Here is a 20,409-nt window from a genome sequence, read left to right as displayed (position 1 = left end):
TTGATAGAGCACTTTTAGACTCCACATCAGTGAAGGCCTACCTTTCACAGCAAAGATTTCAGACTATATTAGACCTCATCTATCAACTTCATGCCCATCCAAGAATACTACTGAGGACATGTCTCAGACTTCATGGATACGTGGCTGTGTGCACTGATGTCACACAGCATGCCAGACTTCACCTTCCATTCATGCAAGGACAGTTGAGATTATTGTACCTGCCCAGCAGGCACTGAATGAACATGATGGCCACAGCAACACAAGAAGTCCTTGCCTCATTGAACTGGTGGACAGAATAACTTTAGGAATGCAACAGAGTTTTTTCTTCTCCATGCTCCTAGCTACGAAGACGTTGGTAACACAGACCTCCACTCAGGGATGGGGGCTCATTTGAATCAACTGAAAACTTAGGGACTGTGGTCTCTCAGGAAATCTGCTTGCACATAAACATTTTGGAACTCGGCATGCAAGATTTTCCTGCCTCTTCTATGGCGATCAACAATTCAAGTGTTGACAAACAATACCACTGTGAACCCTCAGAATTTCAGTTTAGACAGCACTGTATCAACAGATGGCAGTGCAAGATCATCCTCACTCATCCATGCGTCTTTGAGAGTGGTATATTCTGTACCTTTCCAGTCTTCAGAATACATTGGCAGACCATCTTGTTAGGGACTTTTTTGAAAACTTTGAGGGGTCTCTTAAAGACATTCACAAAGAGCATCTTTTGCAAATGGGGATTCTCAAAAGTGGACCTGTTTGCCACCAACCAGAACAAGAAATGCCAAACCTTGTGCTGCAGATGGGGAGTGAGGGAGGGCACGAGCCCAGGCTCTGTGACAGATGCTTTCTTCATCTCTTGGACAGTGAGATTGATGTATGTGTTTGTGCTGATCCCTAAGATTCTGAAGTTCATGAGGAAACTGAGACAAGGTGCAGGGCAAATGATCATGGTAGCCCCAGCATAGGCCTCAGGCAGTTAAGGTGTTGGGTGCTGGTGAGCTTAACAACATAGCTGCTGATTACTTTACCCATTCTGCCTGACATTTTCTCCCAGAATATCAGTCATATCCTACACGTGAACCCAGCGTTTTTTACATTTGATAGCCTGGATGCTGGCAGGATGATATCCATTGAAAGAAGCTGTTCAGCTGGAATTGAGAATATTCTACTGTAGATCATGAAAATCCTCAACCACATTGACTTACAGAGCTAAATAGAAGAAGTTTTCTATTTGGGCACCTTTAGTATCAACTTTCTCTCCTGAGAGCATCAGTATTATCAGCACTGGACTATTGGCTAGAGCAGTCTTTCCATCAACTCGGTTAGAGTCCATCTGCAACAATATCTGCAAATCACTGATATTCAGAGCCATGCTGTATTTTCCCAACCCACAATATTAACGTTCCTGAAGGGTCTCGTGCATGTTTTTCCCCTAATTTGAGAGTCCGCCTCCTTTCTAGATTCTTAATAGCCGGGTTGTGTGCCCCTGCTTTGAGAACTCTTAGGAACCTGTTCCCTTTACCACTTGTCAATGAAAACTGCTTTTCTGCTTTTCCCATTATGTGAAGTAGGTCCAGCTCCCCTGTGCCAGAGCAGGTACTCCCATTTGGCCAATTAGGAGAACGGGGCAGCATTTGGGGGTATAAAGGATCAGGGAACGACCTGGTGAGGTGGAGTTCTAGTGAGTCACAGCACACTGATTCAGTCAGGAAGGGCAAATGAGAGCTACCAGAGACCAGGAGATTGGAGGAGTCCTGAAAGGAAGCAGAATGTGGTTCCTGGGAGAAGGCTGAAGGCAGGAGATCACCAAGAGGGGTTTGCTGGCTGGCGTCCCCGAGCCAGGACTGGAGAGAGCTTGAAGGCAGGAGGAGCAGTAGCAGAGGGAATTGCTTGCTATCTTTAAGCTGAAGCCAAGGGCTGGAGCGGGCTGAGGGCAAGGGAACAGTGGAGGAGCGTTATCCACTGATGTCTCCAGGGCCAGAAAGCAGGACCCAGAGGAACTGTGAGGGGTCCAAGAGGAGTGAGGGATGCTCCCTTGGCAAAGATGCTCCTAGCAGAGAGCCTGTGGAGTTCCCACTGGTCGCAGTTGGGTTGCATTCCATTTGGAAGAGCTGGGGTGGCTGTCCTGGTACAACTACAGGAGAGGATTGATAGAGTCCGGGAGTGGTCAAAGGCACTGTGTGTGGTATGTGGGGCAACAATGGACGAGATGTCTTGAGTTTTAATGACTGCACTGGACTGGGGTGAGAAATGGACTGTTTGGGACTTCTGTTATGGACTATTTGGACCATGCTGTGGTAATAAAACAGCCGGAAGGTGAAGTGAAGTTATTGGGTCACTTTAAAGGAGAAACTCCTCTGGCCTGTAAAAGCTTCATCTTCACTAGGGGCTTTGCCAGTATAGCTTTGTTACAATTCAGGGCAACTGCATCTGTATTTCTCCTTGGTCAGCCAGGACACCCTCTCTAGGCTCCCGGCTTCTCAGCCATTCACCTTTCTTGAGTGGAGATTTGTCTCTCTATCCGTCTTGACCAGGGTATTTTCAGACTGCACAGCACCCTGCCTACACTGTGAATTCCCCCGGATAGTCAGACTGCCTAAGCAGGCCTGCTTTACTTGTCTCCTCTAAGCTGGTAAACAATGTAATTGCCACAGTTAAGTCACCACACAGTTCTTTCAAAGCAAGCACATTTATTCTTAAAGTAAAAGCATTAAGATAAAACCTATTAAAACAATAAAAGAACCTACAAGTATGCTAATAAGCTTACCAGAGATTACCTCAACTCCAGCAAGGACACTGGTTGGTGAACAGTCCTTCAAACCCCACCCAGGAGTTTTTCTGTAGTCCCATGTTCATAAAAGCTGTTAGCTCAGTACAAGCACACTCATGAATGAGAGTCTCTTCTTTATCCAGTTTAGGATTTGAAGCGATTGAATAGGTAATAAGCCAGGCAAAGGGTTTCTCAGCAAGGCGCAGCTTTGAAAGGATGGATCTAAAGGAGGGGAATTTGTATTCCCCTCCTTCCAAGTGTATCCTAGGAATCGCGCTTAAGTTTGTTTGTCTAGCATGCTGTTTCAAAGAGTCCTTTGATGCTCATAAAACATCCCCGGGTTTATATTAGCCATGTCTCCTCCTTCAAATTACATAGTATTCCACAATAATACATAAACATTTGCAGTCTTAATACAAAGGAATCCTAAAGTACATACACTTAATTCAATAAGGTTTAACTTAATTCAGTAAGGTTTGTCCAGGATATTGCAGAACCTTGTCATATCTGTCACAAACTCTGCTGGCAAAGCTTTTGTTTAAACTAGCCCTGAGCTGCTAGTTGTAGGGAAAGGGTCAGAAGAAGGAGGGGCCTACCCTGGAATAGTGTTCCTCCCCAGTATTCAGCCCCTGTCACTGGACACTCTCAGAAATTACCAAATCCGTTGTCTCCAAAGAGACAGTATACACAGCAACCTGTTGGCTCAGCTGAGGATTCACACTCTAACACAGGGGTCGGCAACGTTTGGCACGCAGCTCGCCAGGGTAAGCACCCTGGCAGGCCGGGCCAGTTTATTTACCTGCTGACGCGGCAGGCTCGGCCAATCGCAGCCCCGCTCGCCGCGGTTCGCCGTCCTGGGCCAATGGGGGTGGCGGGAAGCTGTGGCCAGCACATCGCTCGCCCGTGCCGCTTCTCGCTGCCCCCATTGGCCCGGGACGGCGAACCGCAGCGAGTGGGGGCCGCGATCGGCCGAACCTGCCACGTCAGCAGGTAAATAAACTGGCCCGGCCCGCCAGGGTGCTTACCCTGGCAAGCCGCGTGCCAAACGTTGCCGACCCCTGCTCTAACATATTGCACTGGAAGAACTTATAGTGAAACCAAGAATAAGTTTATTACGATCAGAGATTTAAGTGATGATAAGCAAATGTAATAGAAACAGAAAATATTTACAAATAAAACAAAAAATAGCATGCTTCTAAGAGAGTTAATGGAAGCCTAGCAGTCTCTCTGTGTCTTATCTACAAAATATGCTAAGTTTGAAGAAAAAGTATTCGTTAGCTTTCAAGTTAAAAGTTCAGTCAGTTAATTGAAAACGTTTTAATCTACTTATATCAACTCAAACTTAGTGATTTAGAACTTTAGGGGGATCTTTGAACCACTTTAACTATGAATTGGTCTTGTACTACCTTTGTCCAGGGGTGCATCACACCTGAATGTAGTATGTGTGTGTGACAAGGTGGGTGAGCTAATATCTTTTATTGGACCAACTTCTGTTGGTGAGAGAGACACGCTTTCTTCGGAGTTGTTCTTTTGCATGTAGCATGTATGTCTTATCTGCTTCATGACATGACTCTGTGCAAGTAGCCAAACATTTCATTTTGCCTCCATACATATTTTTTTATATTCTTATGACTTGTCTTTCTTTGTCTGATTTTGATCAATTAAAGTTTGGGCCCTATCATTTAACAGAATTTAGTGAGTGTGTGTTCTCTCTTTATATATTCTGTATATGTTTATATAAAAATTGTAGACTAAACTTTGATAATCTCTCTTTTTAAAAGATAATGGAAAAATTAACTTCTAAAATTACTTATGGGTACTGCATTAAAATATATAATGAAAGCTGATGCTCAAAAATGAGTGGACTAGATATTTGTAGAATAGAGCAAACGTACAATGAGTGGATAATCAATTTACAAATTGAAATGTATTAGAACAGGGAATGCATAGATTGTTCAGTACGTTTCATGCTACAAGTATAAACATATTTTGTGCAGTTTTGCAATTTAGGCTATACATTTCATTTACAGTGGATACTTTATGCTGCATGGGTGGGATGGGGAGAGGAGTGATTCCTGAAGCTCTTTGAGTTTTACTAAATGCATTATGTTTTAATCTCTCTTCCTTAGTTTTTCTCTTGAGTTTGTACTGCTCTCTTTTTAATAGTTTGGAGTGTTTCAGCTGTTCAGCAGTTTGTTTAGCTTAGTGCACTTGCCAACTATCTGATTGCCAGTATTGTTTCACCAAACTGAAAGACACAACTAATGAGTGTTAAACACAGGCAAGGAAGAGAAAGCAGAGAGAACTAAAAAATTGAGGCGGGTGGAAGAAATTGTGGAAAGGGCATTAGAGGACTTTCAAACTGGGTAGATTGATTTAAATCAAAGTGATTTAAAAATTGTTTGTAATCATGTTTTGCATTTGTACTTTTTATTTATTTTCTAAAAGAAAGGTTAATTTTCGTCAGTTGGTAACCTTTACCAATAGCCGTTACACTAAAGTTAGTGTATCTTTTTGCTAACCTGGATGATACATTCTATCTGTACCTATTTATTTAAGCAGTTCTATAGCTTAACTTACTTACTTTTTTATTCAGTTTTTAATTTTTACATTAGAATATGGTGAATGTGATGCATTTCTTATTTACTAGATTATTTTTTACTTGTGATTTGTGTCAAGCTCTATTTGGATTGAAATTCAAATTCAATTAAAATCACAAAAATAGGACTCTAATATTTTTATGAAATAAAGCCACCAAGGTATTTACGTGCCAGATACGCTAAACATTCGTATGCCCTTTCATGCTTCGGCCACCATTCCAGAGGACATGCGTCCATGCTGATGACGGGTTCTGCTCGATAACGATCCAAAGCAGTGTGGACTGACGCATGTTCATTTTCGTCATCTGAGTCAGATGCCACCAACAGAAGGTTGATTTTCTTTCTTGATGGTTTGGGTTCTGTAGTTTCTGAATTGAAATGTTGCCCTTTTAAGACTTCTGACAGCATGTTCTGTATCTCGTCCCCCTCAAATTTTGGAAGGCAATTCAGATTCTTAAACCTTGGGTTGAGTGCTGTAGTTATCTTTAGAAATCTCATATTGTTACTTTCTTTGCGTTTTGTTAAATCTGCAATGAAAGTGTTCTGAAATAGAACAGTCTATTCTGGGTCGTCATCCGAGACTCCATAAAATCTATGGCAGAATGCGGGTAAAACCATGGACCAGGAGACATACAATTCTCACCAAAGTAGTTCAGTCACAAATTTAATTAACGCATTATTTTTTTAATGAGTGTCATTGGGATGGAAGCATGTCCTCTGGAATGGTGGCCAAAGCATGAAGCATATGAATGTTGGGCACATATATACCTTGCCATGCTGGCTACAAAAGTGCCATGTGAACACATGTTCTCACTTTCAGGTGACATTGTTTACATTTACAGGAGATTTACAAACTTTTTGTCTTACTGATTGGCTGAACAAGAAGTAGGGCTGAGTGGACATGTAGGTTCTAAAGTTTTACATTGTTTAGAAAGTTGCACTTTCATGATAGAGATTGCACTACCGTGAATTGTATGAGGAACTGAAAAATACTATTTCTTTTGTTTATCTTTTTTATAGTGCAAATAGTTGTAATAAAAAATAATATAAAGTGAGCACTGTACACTTTCTATTCTGTGTTGTAATTGAAATCAGTATATTTGAAAATATAGAAAAACATTCAAAAATATTTAGAAGAAATTTAAATTGGCATTCTATTATTATTTAACAGTGTGATTAAAACTACGATTAATCACGATTAATTTTTTAATCGAGTTAATTTGTTTTGAATTAATCGCTTGAGTTTACTGTGATTAATTGACAGCCCTAGTATTTATTTCATTAAAAATATTAGAGAGGTCTCTAGCCATTTCCAAATTGAGTATTGGGGCCTGTAGCAGACCCCAAGCACTGTCCCAAGGGAGCCTCTGATAGTTTTTTCTTCCCCAAAGAGATTTTTACCCAAAGAGATTGTTTTATCCATTCCATCACTTCTAATTTCTTTACAGTCTACCTCATCATTAATATACAGTGCTTCACCACCACCTTTACCTTTATTTCTGTCTTTCCTGAACAGCACATACCCTTCAATACTTATACTCTAATCATGACTACTATTCCACCATGTTTCTGTTATTGCTATAATATCTGGTTTCACTTCCTATACCAATAGTCGTAGTTCCTCCATTTTGTTACCCAGACACCTTGCATTGGTATACAGACATGTTAGTTGTTTCTGCTTGGCTTCACCCAATTGAGTATAGTCATTCTACTGTTAGTATTGCCTACCTGACTGCTTCATTGGTATTGGCATGTTCTTTCCTTTTGATGTCCATTCTCCTACCCTCTGTTGCTCCTTTCTCCATTGCTGTATCCTCTCTTATTTGATTTTCCTCCTGTTCAGTGTTAGAATCGAGCATGGAGATTACATGAGTGTCTCCCAACCATCTTCTCTGATTTTTAGTTTAAAGCTCTTTTAATCGGTTATGCAAACCTCCATCCCAGGTGTCTATTTTCCTCCCTACTCAGGTGGAGTCTATCCCATGAGCACAGTCCTTTGTCTGTGAATGCCTCCCAATGGTCCAACATTCCAAAGCCCTTCCTTATGGCACCACTGCCTGAGGCATCTGTTGATCATCATAATCTTGTCTCGCCTTCGCTCCCCTCCTCTAGGGACAGGTAGAATCCCACTGAAGATCACCTGAGCCTTCATTTCTTTAAGCATCTTTCCAAGCCTCCCTTGATGCATTCCATTAAGAATCTAGCTGTATCATTTGTTCCCATGTGAAGGACAATCAGTGGATTCTTTCCAGCTCCCATTAGGATCCTCTTCAGCCTCAGGTCCACATCCCATATTTTAGCTCCCAGCAAACAGAACACCATTCTATTTTCTGGATCAGCTCTGGTGACAGGCCTGTCTGCCCTTCTTAGTAGGGAATCTCCAGTCATGTAGACCTGCATCTTCCTGGTTGTTGGTGCCATTCTCCAGGCTTCTCCCTTCTGTTGTTTCTGGCTGCAAGTCCTTTTGTCTTTTTCTCTCAATTGCAAACTTCTGAGCTCATCCTGTATATTCGTAGTGCTCCGGACTCTGGCTATCTCCATTAACTTGTCTCTTCTTCCCGGCCCTCACACCTTCTGTTACTGCCTGCTGCTCCACTGGTTTCTGATATCAAAATGGATGAGAGTCCACTGCAGAATTTTGGGCACGTAATATTTAGAGTGGCGGGGGGAAAAGAGCACCAAAAATATAACACTTTGACCTTTTTCATTCTGCTTTAAAAAGGGAATGATAAAACATTAGCCACAATTACCTCTTTTTATTTATTTTAATTTTGTAAACTAAAAACGATGTCTGTAGTTATAGAATCATAGAAATGTAGGGCTGAAAGGGACCTATAAGCAGACATCTAGTCCAGCCCACTGTGCTCGCTCAGTACCAGGTATATCTAGATCGTCCTAGACAGGTGTTTGGCTCACCTGTTCTTAAAAGTCGCCAGTGATGAGGATACCTATCACATTCTTGACAGGTGCTTGTCCAATCTGTTCTTAAAAAAACTCTGATGATGATGATTCCATAACCTCCCTTGGAAGCCTATTCCAGTACTTAACTACCCTTATAGTTAAAGTTTTTCCTAATATCTAACCTAAATATCCTTTGTTGCAGATTAAGAGCATTACTTCTGGTCCTACCTTCAGTGGCCATGGAGAACAATTGATCACAGTCCTCTTTATGATAGCCATTAATATATTTGAAGATTATCAGATCCCCCCTCAGTCTTCTTTTCTCAAGACTAAACATGCCCAGTTTTTTTAATATTTCCTTATAGATCAGGTTTTCTAAATGTTTTGTCATTTTTGTTGCTCTCCTCTGAACTCTCTCCAGTTTATCCACATCATTCCTAAAGTGTGGCGCCCAAAACTGGGCACAGTACTTCAGCTGAGTAGAGCGGGTCATTTATTTCCTGTGTCTTAATATAATACTCCTATTAATACATCCCAGAATGATATTCACCTTTTTTGCAACTGTATCACATTGTTGACTCTCATTAGTGATCCTCTATAACCCCCAGGTCCTTTGGAGGGGTACTGCTGCCTAGCCAGTTATTCCCCATTTTGTAACTATACATTTGATTTTTCCTTCCTACGTGTAGTACTTTGCACTTGTCTTTGTTGAATTTTGTTCTTGTTGATTTCAGAGTCAGACCATTTCTCTGATTGTCAGGGTCATTTTGAATTCTAATCCTGAAAGCCCTCCAAAGTGAAAATGAGGTAGGACCAGATTCTAAAATCGGGAAAGAACAGGTCAAAAATTACTTAAACAAGTTAGATGTCTTCAAATCACCAGGGCCTGATGAAATGCATCCTAGAATACTCCAGGAGCTGACTGAGGAGATATCTGAGCCACTAGCAATTATCTTTGAAAAGTCATAGAAGACGGGAGACATTCCAGAAGACTGGAAAAGGGCAAATATAGTGCCCATCTATAAAAAGGGAAATCAGGACAACCCGGGGAATTACAGATCAATCAGCTTAACTTCTGTACCCGGAAAGATAATGTAGCAAATAATTAATCAATCAATTTGCAAACACCTAGAAGATAATAAGGTGATAAATAACAGTCAGCATGGATTTGTCAAGAACAAATCATGTCAAACCAACCTGATAGCTTTCTTTGACAGGGTAACAAGCCTTGTAGATGGGGGGGAAAGCAGTAGATGTGGTATATCTTGACGTTAGTAAGACTTTTGATACTATCTCGCATGACCTTCTCATAAACAAACTAGGGAAATACAACCTAGATGGAGCTACTATAAAGTGGGTACATAACTGGTTAGAAAATCATTTCCAGAGATTAGTTATCAGTGGTTCAGTCATGCTGGAAGGACATAATGAGTGGGGTCCCGCAGGGATCGGTTCTGGGTCCAGTTCTGTTCAATATCTTCATCAGTGATTTAGATAATGGCATAGGGAGTACGCTTATAAAGTTTGAGGATGATACCAAGCTGGGAGGGGTTGCAAGTGCTTTGGAGGATAGGATTAAAATTCAAAATGAACTGGACAAACTGGAGAAATGGTTTGAAGTACATAGGATGAAATTCAATAAGGACAAATGCAAAGTACTCCATTTAGGAAGGAACAATCAGTTGCACACATACAAATGGGAAATTACTACCTAGGAAGGAGTATTGTAGAAAGGGATCTGATGGTCATAATGGATCACAAGCTAAATATGAGTCAACAGTGTAACACTGTTGCAAAAAAAGCAAACATCATCCTGGGATGTATTAGTAGGAGTATTGTAAGCAAGACACGAGAAGTAATTCTTCCGCTCTACTCCGCGCTGATTAGGCCTCAACTGGAGTATTGTCTCCAGTTCTGGGCGCCACATTTCAGGAAAGATGTGGACAAATTGGAGAAAGTCCAGAGAAGAGCAACAAAAATGACTAAAGGTTTTGAAAACATGACCTATGAGGGAAGATTGAAAAAATTGGTTTTATTTAGTCTGGAGAAGAGAAGACTGAGAAGGGTCATAACAGTTTTCAAGTACATAAAAGGTTGTTACAAGGAGGAGGGAGGAAAAATTATTCTTCTTAACCTCTGAGGGTAGGACAAGAAACAATGGGCTTAAATTGCAGCAGGGGCGGTTTAGGTTGGACATTAGGAAAAACTTCCAAACTGTCAGTGGTTAAGCACTGGAATAAATTGCCTGGGGAGGTTGTGGAATCTCCATCATTGGGGATTTTTAAGAGTAGGTTGGACAAACACCTGTCAGGGATGGTCTAGATAATACTTAGTCCTGCCTTAAGTGCAGGGAACTGGACTAGATGACCTCTCGAGGTCCCTTCCAGTTCTCTGATTCTATGAAAATGCTTGCAACTCCTTCCAACCACCCTCCACTCCATTATCCAGGTCATTAATGAAAATATTGAATAATACTGGACCCAGTACAGACCCCCTTTGGTACTCCACTAAATACGTCCTCTCAGTTTGACAGCAAACCATTGATAACGACTCTCTGAAAACAGTTACTCAGTTGGTTGTGGTCCCACCTGATAGTAATTTGATCTAGATCACATTTCCCTGGTTTGCTTATGAGAACGTCATGTGGAAGTGGGGGAGGGATAGCTCAGTGGTTTGAGCATTGGCCTGCTAAACCCACGATTGTGAGTTCAGTCCTTGAGGGTGGCCATTTAGGGATCGGGGCAAAAAAAAAAAGAAAAAAAAATTGATTTAGTTGGGGATTGGTCCTGCTTTGAGCAGGGGGGTTGGACTAGATGACCTCCTGAGGCCCCTTCCAACCCTGATATTCTATGATTGTATGACTGCGTCAAAAGCCTTACTAAATCAAGATATATCATGTCTACAGTCTCCCCCCTATCCACTAGGCCAGTAACCCTATAAAAAAAAATAAATCAGATTAGCTTGGCATGATTTGTTAATTCCATGTTCGCTATTACTTATAACCCTATTATTTTCTAGGTGTTTACAAATTGATTGTTTAATAATTTGTTCCAGTATCTTTCCAAGTGTTGAAGTTAGGCTGGCTGGTGTGTGGTTTCCTGGGTTCTTTTTGTTCCCTCTTTGAAAGATAGGTCATTTGTTTGCCTTTCTCCAGTCCTCTGGGACTTCACCGGTGCTCCAGGAATTGTCAAAGATAATTGTTAATGGTTCCAAGATTGCTTTAGCTAGTTCCTTATGTCCTGTAGGGTGAATTTCACCAGGCCCTGCTGACTTTAATAGATCTAACTTACCTAAATATTCTTTAACCTGTTCTTTCCCTGTTGTGGTTTCTGTTCTTTCTCCTTTGTTGTTAGTATGAATTATGTTAAGTGTCTGGTCACAATTTACCTTTTTAGTGAAGATGAAGAAAAATAGGGATTAAACACCTCAGCTGCCTTGATGTCCTCTATTATTAGCTCTCCTTCCCCACTAAGTAGAGAACTTACCTTTTCCTTCATCTTTCTCTTGTCTTGCTCCTAATGTACTTATAGAACCTCTTTTTATTGCCTTTTATGTCCCTTGCTAGATGTGTAACTCATTTTCTGCCTTCGCCTTTCTGATTTTTGTCCCTACATGCTTCTGCTATTCTTTTGTACTTTTCTTTGGCAATTTGTCCATGTTCCCATGTTTTGTAGGATTCCTTTTTGATTTTCAGGTAATTGAAGAGTTCCTGATGGAGCCATTGTACTCCATGTATATTATTAGTAGATGCCACTGCAATAAGCTTAGTTGACAAGTGAGTTTGTTTTGTTGCCAAACTTATATGGAAGATGTACCCCTGTGTGATAATATGAACCTGTTAACTTGAAACTATATGAAATATTGTAACATTGAGGAATTTGTACAGTAATTGATACGTAATTACCTCTTTCTACAGGTGCCCTCCTCGTACTTTCTTACCAGCACTCTGCAAGATTTTCCTTGATGAAAGTGCGCCAGACAATGTGTTAGAGGTAACAGCTCGTGCCATAACTTATTACCTGGATGTATCAGCAGAATGCACCCGTAGGATTGTGGGAGTAGATGGAGCTATCAAAGCACTTTGTAATCGTTTAGTTGTTGTTGAACTTAACAACAGAACCAGCAGAGACTTGGCTGAGCAGTGTGTAAAGGTAAGTGTTCTTAATAGATTTCTGCTTTCATAGAAAGCAGAATATTTAAATATTTTTGAAAAAACTGTTTATAATATGAATTTAAAAACAGGAGTAACTTATTTTATTCAGTCTGATAAAATTGCTTGCTTGTACTTTTATTGTCTTTGCTGTCGATTTGTTATGCCAACATTTCTGAAATTATTGTTCAGAAAAAACTCAAAGAATATAAAATGTGAAATCAGGAGAAACTTGAGGCATTAATGTGCATATTTTTAAATATAAATAGAAAGTTGATTTTTAATTTAATAGAACTGTAGAGCATTTTCAAAACTCCACCAAAAAAGGGGTTAGGGGAGTTGCCTCTGATCAGAATAAGACAAGAAAATTAAGCTTCCATTTGAAACCTCTTGGTTTTATATTTTGTATATAATTATGTGTGGACTTCTGCTGCTTGTCCAGTTACCCTAGCTATGATCTTAAAGCATCCTTGCAAAATGGTCAAGAAATTTGACCAACCCAAACAAATATATTAAACTACTCTTATCATATAACTACTGCCCCTATAACTGCACATGAAGTCCCTACACACCCCACCCATACACATCTTTTCCTTGGAGTTGCAAACTCACATGTTCGCTCAATGCCCCACTCCTCCCCCACAGTGGACTATCTCTTTCATGGCCTGAAGAAGAGCTCTGTGTAGTTCAAAAGCTTGTCTTTTTCACCAACAGAAGTTGGTCTAGTAAAAGGGATCATCTCACCCACCTTCTCTCTAATATCCTTGGACCAACACGGCTACAACACTGCAAACAATGATCACTCCAGTTGTTCTCAAACCACTTTACCATTCACTCACTCTTGAACTGCCCCAAGTTGTCACTTGTTCATCTCCCCATCCACTTAGTTACCATTCATACCCTAATATACGTTCTCTCCCCTTCCCACTAGATCTATTAACTCTCATCAGTTTCTCATCAAGGTCTCCTTAGGCCTGCAGCTGCCCCTTAGTTCGTCTAGAGTCTTTTCCTGATGTGAGGCAACTCTTCTCCTGGCTGGTCCACATGGAGTGCCCCATATGGATTCTATTGTATTTACTCCCTTGCTTAGAGAGGGAGCATTGGAACTACTGGAAACTTTGGATGCTGTTGATGGAGGAACTGAATTTATTTTAGTTTGCCCCCTCCGTCAGCTGAGGAGATGGGGAGGGAACAGTTGGATAACTAGTAGTATGTACTTCATTACAATTCAGATTTCATTGTATTACAGGTGTTAGAACTAATCTGTACCCGTGAATCAGGAGCTGTGTTTGAGGCCGGTGGGTTGAACTGTGTGCTGACATTTATTCGTGATAGTGGGCACCTAGTTCATAAAGATACTTTACATTCTGCTATGGCAGTAGTATCCAGACTTTGTGGCAAAATGGAACCTCAGGATTCTTCATTAGAAATCTGTGTGGAATCCCTGTCTAGTTTATTAAAACATGAAGACCATCAGGTAAGCAATTTTTAATGATTGTTTATGTAGCACAACAGTTACATCAATATATTTTTAGTTTGCTATTAAAGTAAAGTACAGGTTAGATGTTAATTATATTTTGCAGTATCCAACTTCAGCTGCCACTATAGGTTAATGAATGTATGACATGTAGACATATGCTATTGTTGTTGGTATGTTGAATTTGTTACAAATCAGCAATTTAATTGTGCTTAACAAATCATCAGTTGGAATTTTTTGTACAGTTTCCATAAGGAAGGAAAAATTTGAGACTCTGAATCATTGTGATAGTTCTAATTTTTTCAGTTGCAAGCAAGAGAACAAAAATATTGCTTCATTCTGTCTGGCTATATCTAGCCCTAAGGTTTTATGGAAACAAACCCTTACAAGATCTCAGAAAACTTTCATGAGTCTCTTCAAAGAATTTTCTTAAATAACAATTATTCTGAAATTTTTTCAGCTCAGTCGTTGTGACATTGTATGTGACATTTTCTTGTCTAACCTGTAAGGGAAAAAACCTATCATAAATAGTGGAAAATTATATTAAATATTCCTTCTGTCAGTTTATGTAATCTAAATTGGTGCTGCCCAGTGAGAAATAAATGAACTTGTTGAATGCAGTGTGTGTGTGGGGTGGGGTCAGCAGCAGTTGGAGTTTTATTAACAGCTAATGTGAAAGTTTGAGTAGTCCTTTTAAGCTAACTCTAGGAGATGGGAACGTATCCTTTTCTAACAGTAGATGAAAGGACCCATTGCTCTGCATCAGATTGGGTGGTCACCTAGCAAATACTTAAGCACTTAAAGCAGCCAACCTTCTATAGAATTTGAGCCCTCCTTTGTTCAAGTCTCCATCATCCCCAAACTGTTGCATTTCAAGCACATCAAGACTGGGAAGCTCTGAACCCCATGCACCTGTGGTCTAAATTGTATGGCTATTTTTTTTTTAATCCTTTTGTAAGAATTACCTTTTAGAAGCATCTCATACCCTAATGGCACACATAATAGTTTAATTCCCAACTACGAATCCATAAGTAAGTCTGTGTCAGTATCCTTGAGAATTGAAAGAGACCTGAGGAATCATAAAAATATCTGTGTATCTATAAATTTCCTATGTAATGTTTTTCTATATATATTTTTACATAGGACTTTTCTAGGGAACTTTATATCCTTATCCTTGTTGATACACTTCTGGTTCAGGTCACTTACATCATGGGAACAGTTGTTCTCCCACACATGTCAAGCCAGGAGTTAAGACCAGAATAATTTGGCCTTGGGGACAGTTCATTCTAAATCTGTTCTCTTAAATCACTGGCTCTGTGCTGATGATGAGGTCTGATCATCCATGTTTCAGTTTCAAGTCACAGACAGGGAGCACAAACTGATCCCACTACCATACTCCTTATGCTTTCATCAGTGACTCAGATCATGTTGTGCAAGAATCCCTCTTGCAGTCTGTCACTTTTTTTTGCATATTTCTGAGCCCCAAACTGTTTTCTCTTCCAGTGATTCACATAGCACACAGGCAGTCTGGATCACTCTAAGAAGGCTAGATGAATGACTGAATAGTCTATGGGAGAGATGATACTCATCTAGATTAGATATATTCCTGGAAATATTCAGAACAACAACACATGCCCATAGCCTGAACCTAATATGTGAAATAGGCTATTCCAGCCAAGGGGATGGCCACAATGCAGAACTAATGTGTACTGTTCTAAAGGTAGTCACTTTCAGAGCAGTGACCTGCTGAGGATAGCCATGGTCCCTCAGAAGGAACAAATTGCATTTCAGTATTCAAATGTGTAAAAGGTGGGAAACTATCAACTTTTAAGGTAAAATTTAAGGAGAAACCTTTAGTTTCTTTGATAAACTACCAATTTTTTTTTACTAGTGCTGTACTCATACAGCTACTTCAAAAGTTTTTCTCTTTTTCATATAGGTAAATGATGAACTGCGTTTTTGTTTTTCAGTAACTTTGTCAAACTGCACTTTCTAGTGGGAGGTATAGGTAAAATCACAGCTTTCATTGTTTCAATATCTCCGTCATGGAGATGTTAAAACAATTATAGGTACTATTAAAAACTACTCTAAAAATTATTTTTATAGTTTAGGATAGCTAAAATATTGTACTTACAATGCTGATGCTTTTCTTTAAAGCAGAGGTTCTCAAACTTCACTGCACTGCGATCCCCTTCTGACAACAAAAATTACTACACGACCCCAAGAGTGGGGACCGAATCCTGAGCTTGCCACCCCGGGTTGGGGGGGCCCAAAGCCCAAGCCCCACCGCCCCAGGAGGGGTGGCCAAAGCCAAAACCCAAGGTCTTCAGCACTGGGTAGGGGGCATGTAACCTGAGCCCTGCTGCCCTGGGCTGAAGCCCATAGGCTTTGGCTTCGTCCCCAGGCAGTGGGGCTCGGACTTCAGCTCCCAGCAAGTCTAACACCAACCCTGGCGACCCCATTAAGGCAGGGTCCCAACCCATAGTTTGAGAACCCCTGCTTTAAAGCACTGTTGCTTTATGTTTATACGGTGAGCCTCTATTCTCCTTAAGTGACAAATCTTGAGCATCTTATATACATCTTCCACAGGTTTCAGATGGAGCGCTTAGATGTTTTGCTTCATTAGCTGACAGATTTACACGTCGTGGAGTTGATCCAGCCCCATTAGCCAAACATGGACTAACTGAGGAGTTGTTATCACGCATGGCAGCAGCTGGTGGTATAGCATCAGGACCATCTTCAGCTTGCAAACCGGGTCGGAGCAGCACTGGAGCACCATCCTCAGCTGCAGACTCTAAATTGAGTAATCAAGTGTCAACTATTGTGAGTCTGTTGTCAACCCTCTGTAGAGGCTCTCCAGTAGTAACGCACGTAAGAATCATTTAAATGCTACAGTTCTTCACTTTTTCAATATTTTTCTTTAAAATGTAAAAGTTATTTCTTGATATACTTTAAAAATCTCTATTCGTGATAAAAAAAATTGTGTTTTTTGTAAAGGAAAAAAGAAACATTTCATATGGAAATAAAACCATGTATTTTCTAAAGTCCTATATATTTTTTTATTGTTCAGACTTTTAATTATTTCCAGGATCTCCTAAGATCTGAACTTCCAGATTCTATAGAAAGTGCATTACAGGGTGATGAAAGATGTGTACTGGATACCATGCGTTTAGTAGATCTTCTTTTGGTGCTATTGTTTGAAGGGCGAAAGGCCCTGCCAAAGTCTAATGCTGGATCTACAGGCAGAATCCCAGGATTGCGTAGACTGGATAGTTCTGGGGAACGTTCTCATCGGCAGCTAATAGACTGCATCCGCAGTAAAGATACTGATGCACTAATAGATGCTATTGACACAGGAGGTAGGCAAAAATATTTTGAAGATTGCATGTTTAATTCATTCAAAGTCTAACTTTTATAGTGAATTAAATAATGTCAGAGTAAATAGTTGATATCTTAAAGCTCTTATCAACAATGTGAGTTAATTTACATTGCTTAATACAGGCTAGTTCTTGCTGTTAACAATCCTTACTTTGGGCTAGATTCACAAAAGAACTTAAGTGCCTAACTGCTGCCTTGGGTGCTTAAATCTCAGAACCAGACCCCACTTGGATTCACAAAGCTGTCCCTGAATCCTCTGGGTGCCTAAACTTGTTCAGTATCTGAATATTTGCAGTAAAAGTTCCCTAAGCGCTTATGTTACTGCCTCTGAGCATGCACACAGCAGCCCCGTGCCAGGGGTCTGGATGTGTAAGCCACAGAGTAATTCACAAACTGGGTAACGATAGATTTCAGACTGGTAGCCGTGTTAGTCTGTATCAGCAAAAAGAACGAGGAGTACTTGTGCATTCTTCCACCTACCTCGCTGGCAGGGCCTGATCCAGTAAGCATAGTCAGAGCTTGCCTACCGAATTGGGCCTCTAGAGACGAGCTTACACAAAATGGGGGGACAGAGGAGCAGCTTCTTGCAAAAATGGCATAGGCGCCTAGCACCAAGAAGGGGTTTGCAGCTGAGAAATCCAAGCAAAGGGAAGCACCTTCCGGGAGCCCAGACTTTGGTTCCTGTCTCTGAGGCGGTGGAGCTTAGCATGTACTCTGGGGCTTGACTCCTCCCATTGGCTTGCTGAGGTGAGCAGCCACCTGCTGTGCTGGCTTTTGTGAAGTGCCTATTTCTCCCCATTCATTGTATAGGGAGAGTAGATGTGGAACTCAGTCTTTGTGAATCCTAGTGCTTTTCTAAACTCCTAAAAGTGTGGTGATGCTGAGAATCTAGCCACTTGTTCTTTATCCTTGATTCACAACTAAGACTTTCAGAATATTTTTAGAAATCTGTTGAGAACGTTTAAAGTTTGTTTAAAGACCAAAGAATAGTACATTGTTACTTTATTTATCGGAAATTAATGGTGTCGAATGTATTGTACTGTGACTTTAATTAGTTATCTTGTACCTAATACTTTCAGCTTTTGAAGTAAATTTTATGGATGATGTAGGACAAACTCTTTTAAACTGGGCATCAGCTTTTGGAACTCAGGAAATGGTAAGTTAAATGTATTAACTGAAATTAAGTAATACAAATTATTTAATTCTCTGTGCAAAGAGATGTATAAATAAGGAAACTAGCTTCTGTTTCTTTATATTTTACAGGTGGAATTTCTCTGTGAGAGGGGTGCTGATGTTAACAGAGGTCAGAGGTCGTCGTCATTACATTATGCAGCATGTTTTGGAAGGCCTCAAGTGGCAAAGGTGTGAATTCAAACTTCTGTACTGTTTTTGAAGCAGAAATCATCTGTTGTGCATGTACTTTTTAAAGTTTCCTACAAAATAAGATAAGTTCTGTGATGTAAAGTGTCTAACATAAGTGTGTTCTCAAATAGTTAAATTCATCATGTTCCATCTCCACTGTTTGTACAGTAGAACCTCCGAGTTAGGAGCACCAGAGTTACGAACTGACCAGTCAACCACACACCTCATTTGGAACCAGAAGTACGCAATCAGGCAGCAACAGACACACACCCCTCCCCACCCCCCCCAAAAAAGAAGTACAGTACTGTGTTAAACGTAAACTACTATTAAAGAAAGCAAAGCAGTGTTTTTCTTCTGCAAAGTAAAGTTTCAAAGCTGTATTAAGTCAATGTTCAGTTGTAAACTTTTGAAAGAACAACCATAACGTTTTGTTCAGAGTTGTAAATGTTTCAGAGTTATGAACAACCTCCATTCCTGAGGTGTTCGTAACTCTGAGGTTCTACTGTATTGGAAAGCTAGCTTCTGGTGCTGCTAGGTCAGTGAAACAAGTGTAAGTCCACTTGAACTTGTTTCACAGACAACTGTAAGTATCACATACACACAATGTTCTACTATTGTAGGTAGGTTTATGAGAAGCCCAGGAATGAGCAGGTTGATAATAGGGTTAGTTACTTAGAAAAGGAATTTTACTAGTTTTCTCTCTCAAAATTTGTTTGCCTGTAGACTCTTCTGAGACATGGTGCGAACCCTGATTTGAGAGATGAAGATGGAAAAACTCCTTTAGACAAAGCTCGTGAAAGGGGGCACAGTGAAGTGGTGGCTATTCTTCAGTCTCCAGGTTAGTGTGAATTATTATTTCCTGACTCTTCTCTTCCAGTGGTATTGCTTACATTTTTCTTCCTGGTGGTGGCATAGTGGAGTAAAATAGTAACTGTTTGGGCATAAGCATCTAATATAGAACTCTTTCTGTGAGTTTTCCCATTGAAGTTTAGTAGTGCTTTCAGTATGTGGCCCTTAATTTGCCACATACCGTGTTGCAAAAATAATCTTTTGTTTTCTAGAAGTATGTGTATGTGTGGTCAGGTTCCCAGTCATGATTGGAGATGGATATTTCAGTTTTATTTGTTGGAAAAAGATTGGGTCAGTAAATGTCTGTCCCAAAAAAATTAAATTTTGCAGGTGACTGGATGTGTCCAGTTAACAAAGGAGATGAAAAGAAAAAGAAAGATGCAAACAAAGATGAAGAAGAATGTAATGAACCCAAAGGAGATCCAGAAATGGCACCTATATACTTGAAAAGACTATTGCCTGTATTTGCACAAACATTTCAACAAACTATGCTACCTTCCATAAGGTAACAATTATTTATACCAATCGGTATCCATACATCTGTAGTATGTGTATTAGTTATACAAACATTTGTGATTTAACTCAATAGAAAATGTCAGTAGAGTACTATTTCTTCAATAATTAGCTAAATCATCTGAAAATTTGATATTTGCAAGTGGCTAATGATCTCTTTTTTTTTTTTTTTAAATGTGGAGACTTGGGGCGGGGAAAAGTGCTGCTGCACTCATCCTGGTACTTACTATTCTAAGGATAAAGCACATGTAACCTCAATAGTTTGATGTGAAATGTAATGAAAAGCAATGTGATTGAACAGAAATTTAGCATATATGTTCCATGATTTTTGCTTGGGGCTTTTAAATATCATTTTTTTTTCCTTTGTAGAGAGAGGTAGGATTTACAGGTGTCTTGGAAGAAGTGT

The 20,409-nt window shown here is 40.1% G+C and overlaps 1 protein-coding gene across 5 annotated transcripts in view; it reads left to right on the top strand.

Moving 5' to 3' along the window:
• The window catches only part of HECTD1 (HECT domain E3 ubiquitin protein ligase 1), a 93,662-nt gene that overhangs the window by 16,712 nt on the left and 56,541 nt on the right, over nucleotides 1–20,409 (top strand). For 3 of the 5 annotated variants that reach the window (XM_029911537.1, XM_029911536.1, XM_029911534.1), the window contains exons 2-9: nucleotides 12,191–12,425; nucleotides 13,674–13,901; nucleotides 16,491–16,772; nucleotides 16,972–17,260; nucleotides 18,359–18,435; nucleotides 18,543–18,641; nucleotides 19,365–19,479; nucleotides 19,821–19,995. In XM_029911537.1, coding sequence (XP_029767397.1) covers nucleotides 12,191–12,425; nucleotides 13,674–13,901; nucleotides 16,491–16,772; nucleotides 16,972–17,260; nucleotides 18,359–18,435; nucleotides 18,543–18,641; nucleotides 19,365–19,479; nucleotides 19,821–19,995 — 1,500 coding nt within the window. The remainder of the gene's footprint in view (nucleotides 1–12,190; nucleotides 12,426–13,673; nucleotides 13,902–16,490; nucleotides 16,773–16,971; nucleotides 17,261–18,358; nucleotides 18,436–18,542; nucleotides 18,642–19,364; nucleotides 19,480–19,820; nucleotides 19,996–20,409) is intronic. The other 2 variants (XM_029911538.1, XM_029911535.1) reach the window with 1 other exon arrangement.

Source organism: Terrapene carolina, unplaced genomic scaffold (assembly GCF_002925995.2).
Source record: "Terrapene carolina triunguis isolate 2854851 unplaced genomic scaffold, T_m_triunguis-2.0 Scaffold96, whole genome shotgun sequence".
Taxonomy (NCBI): Eukaryota; Metazoa; Chordata; order Testudines; family Emydidae; genus Terrapene; species Terrapene triunguis.
The sequence above is the reverse complement of the archived record's forward strand: the minus strand, read 5'-3'. Positions and strand labels throughout refer to the sequence as shown.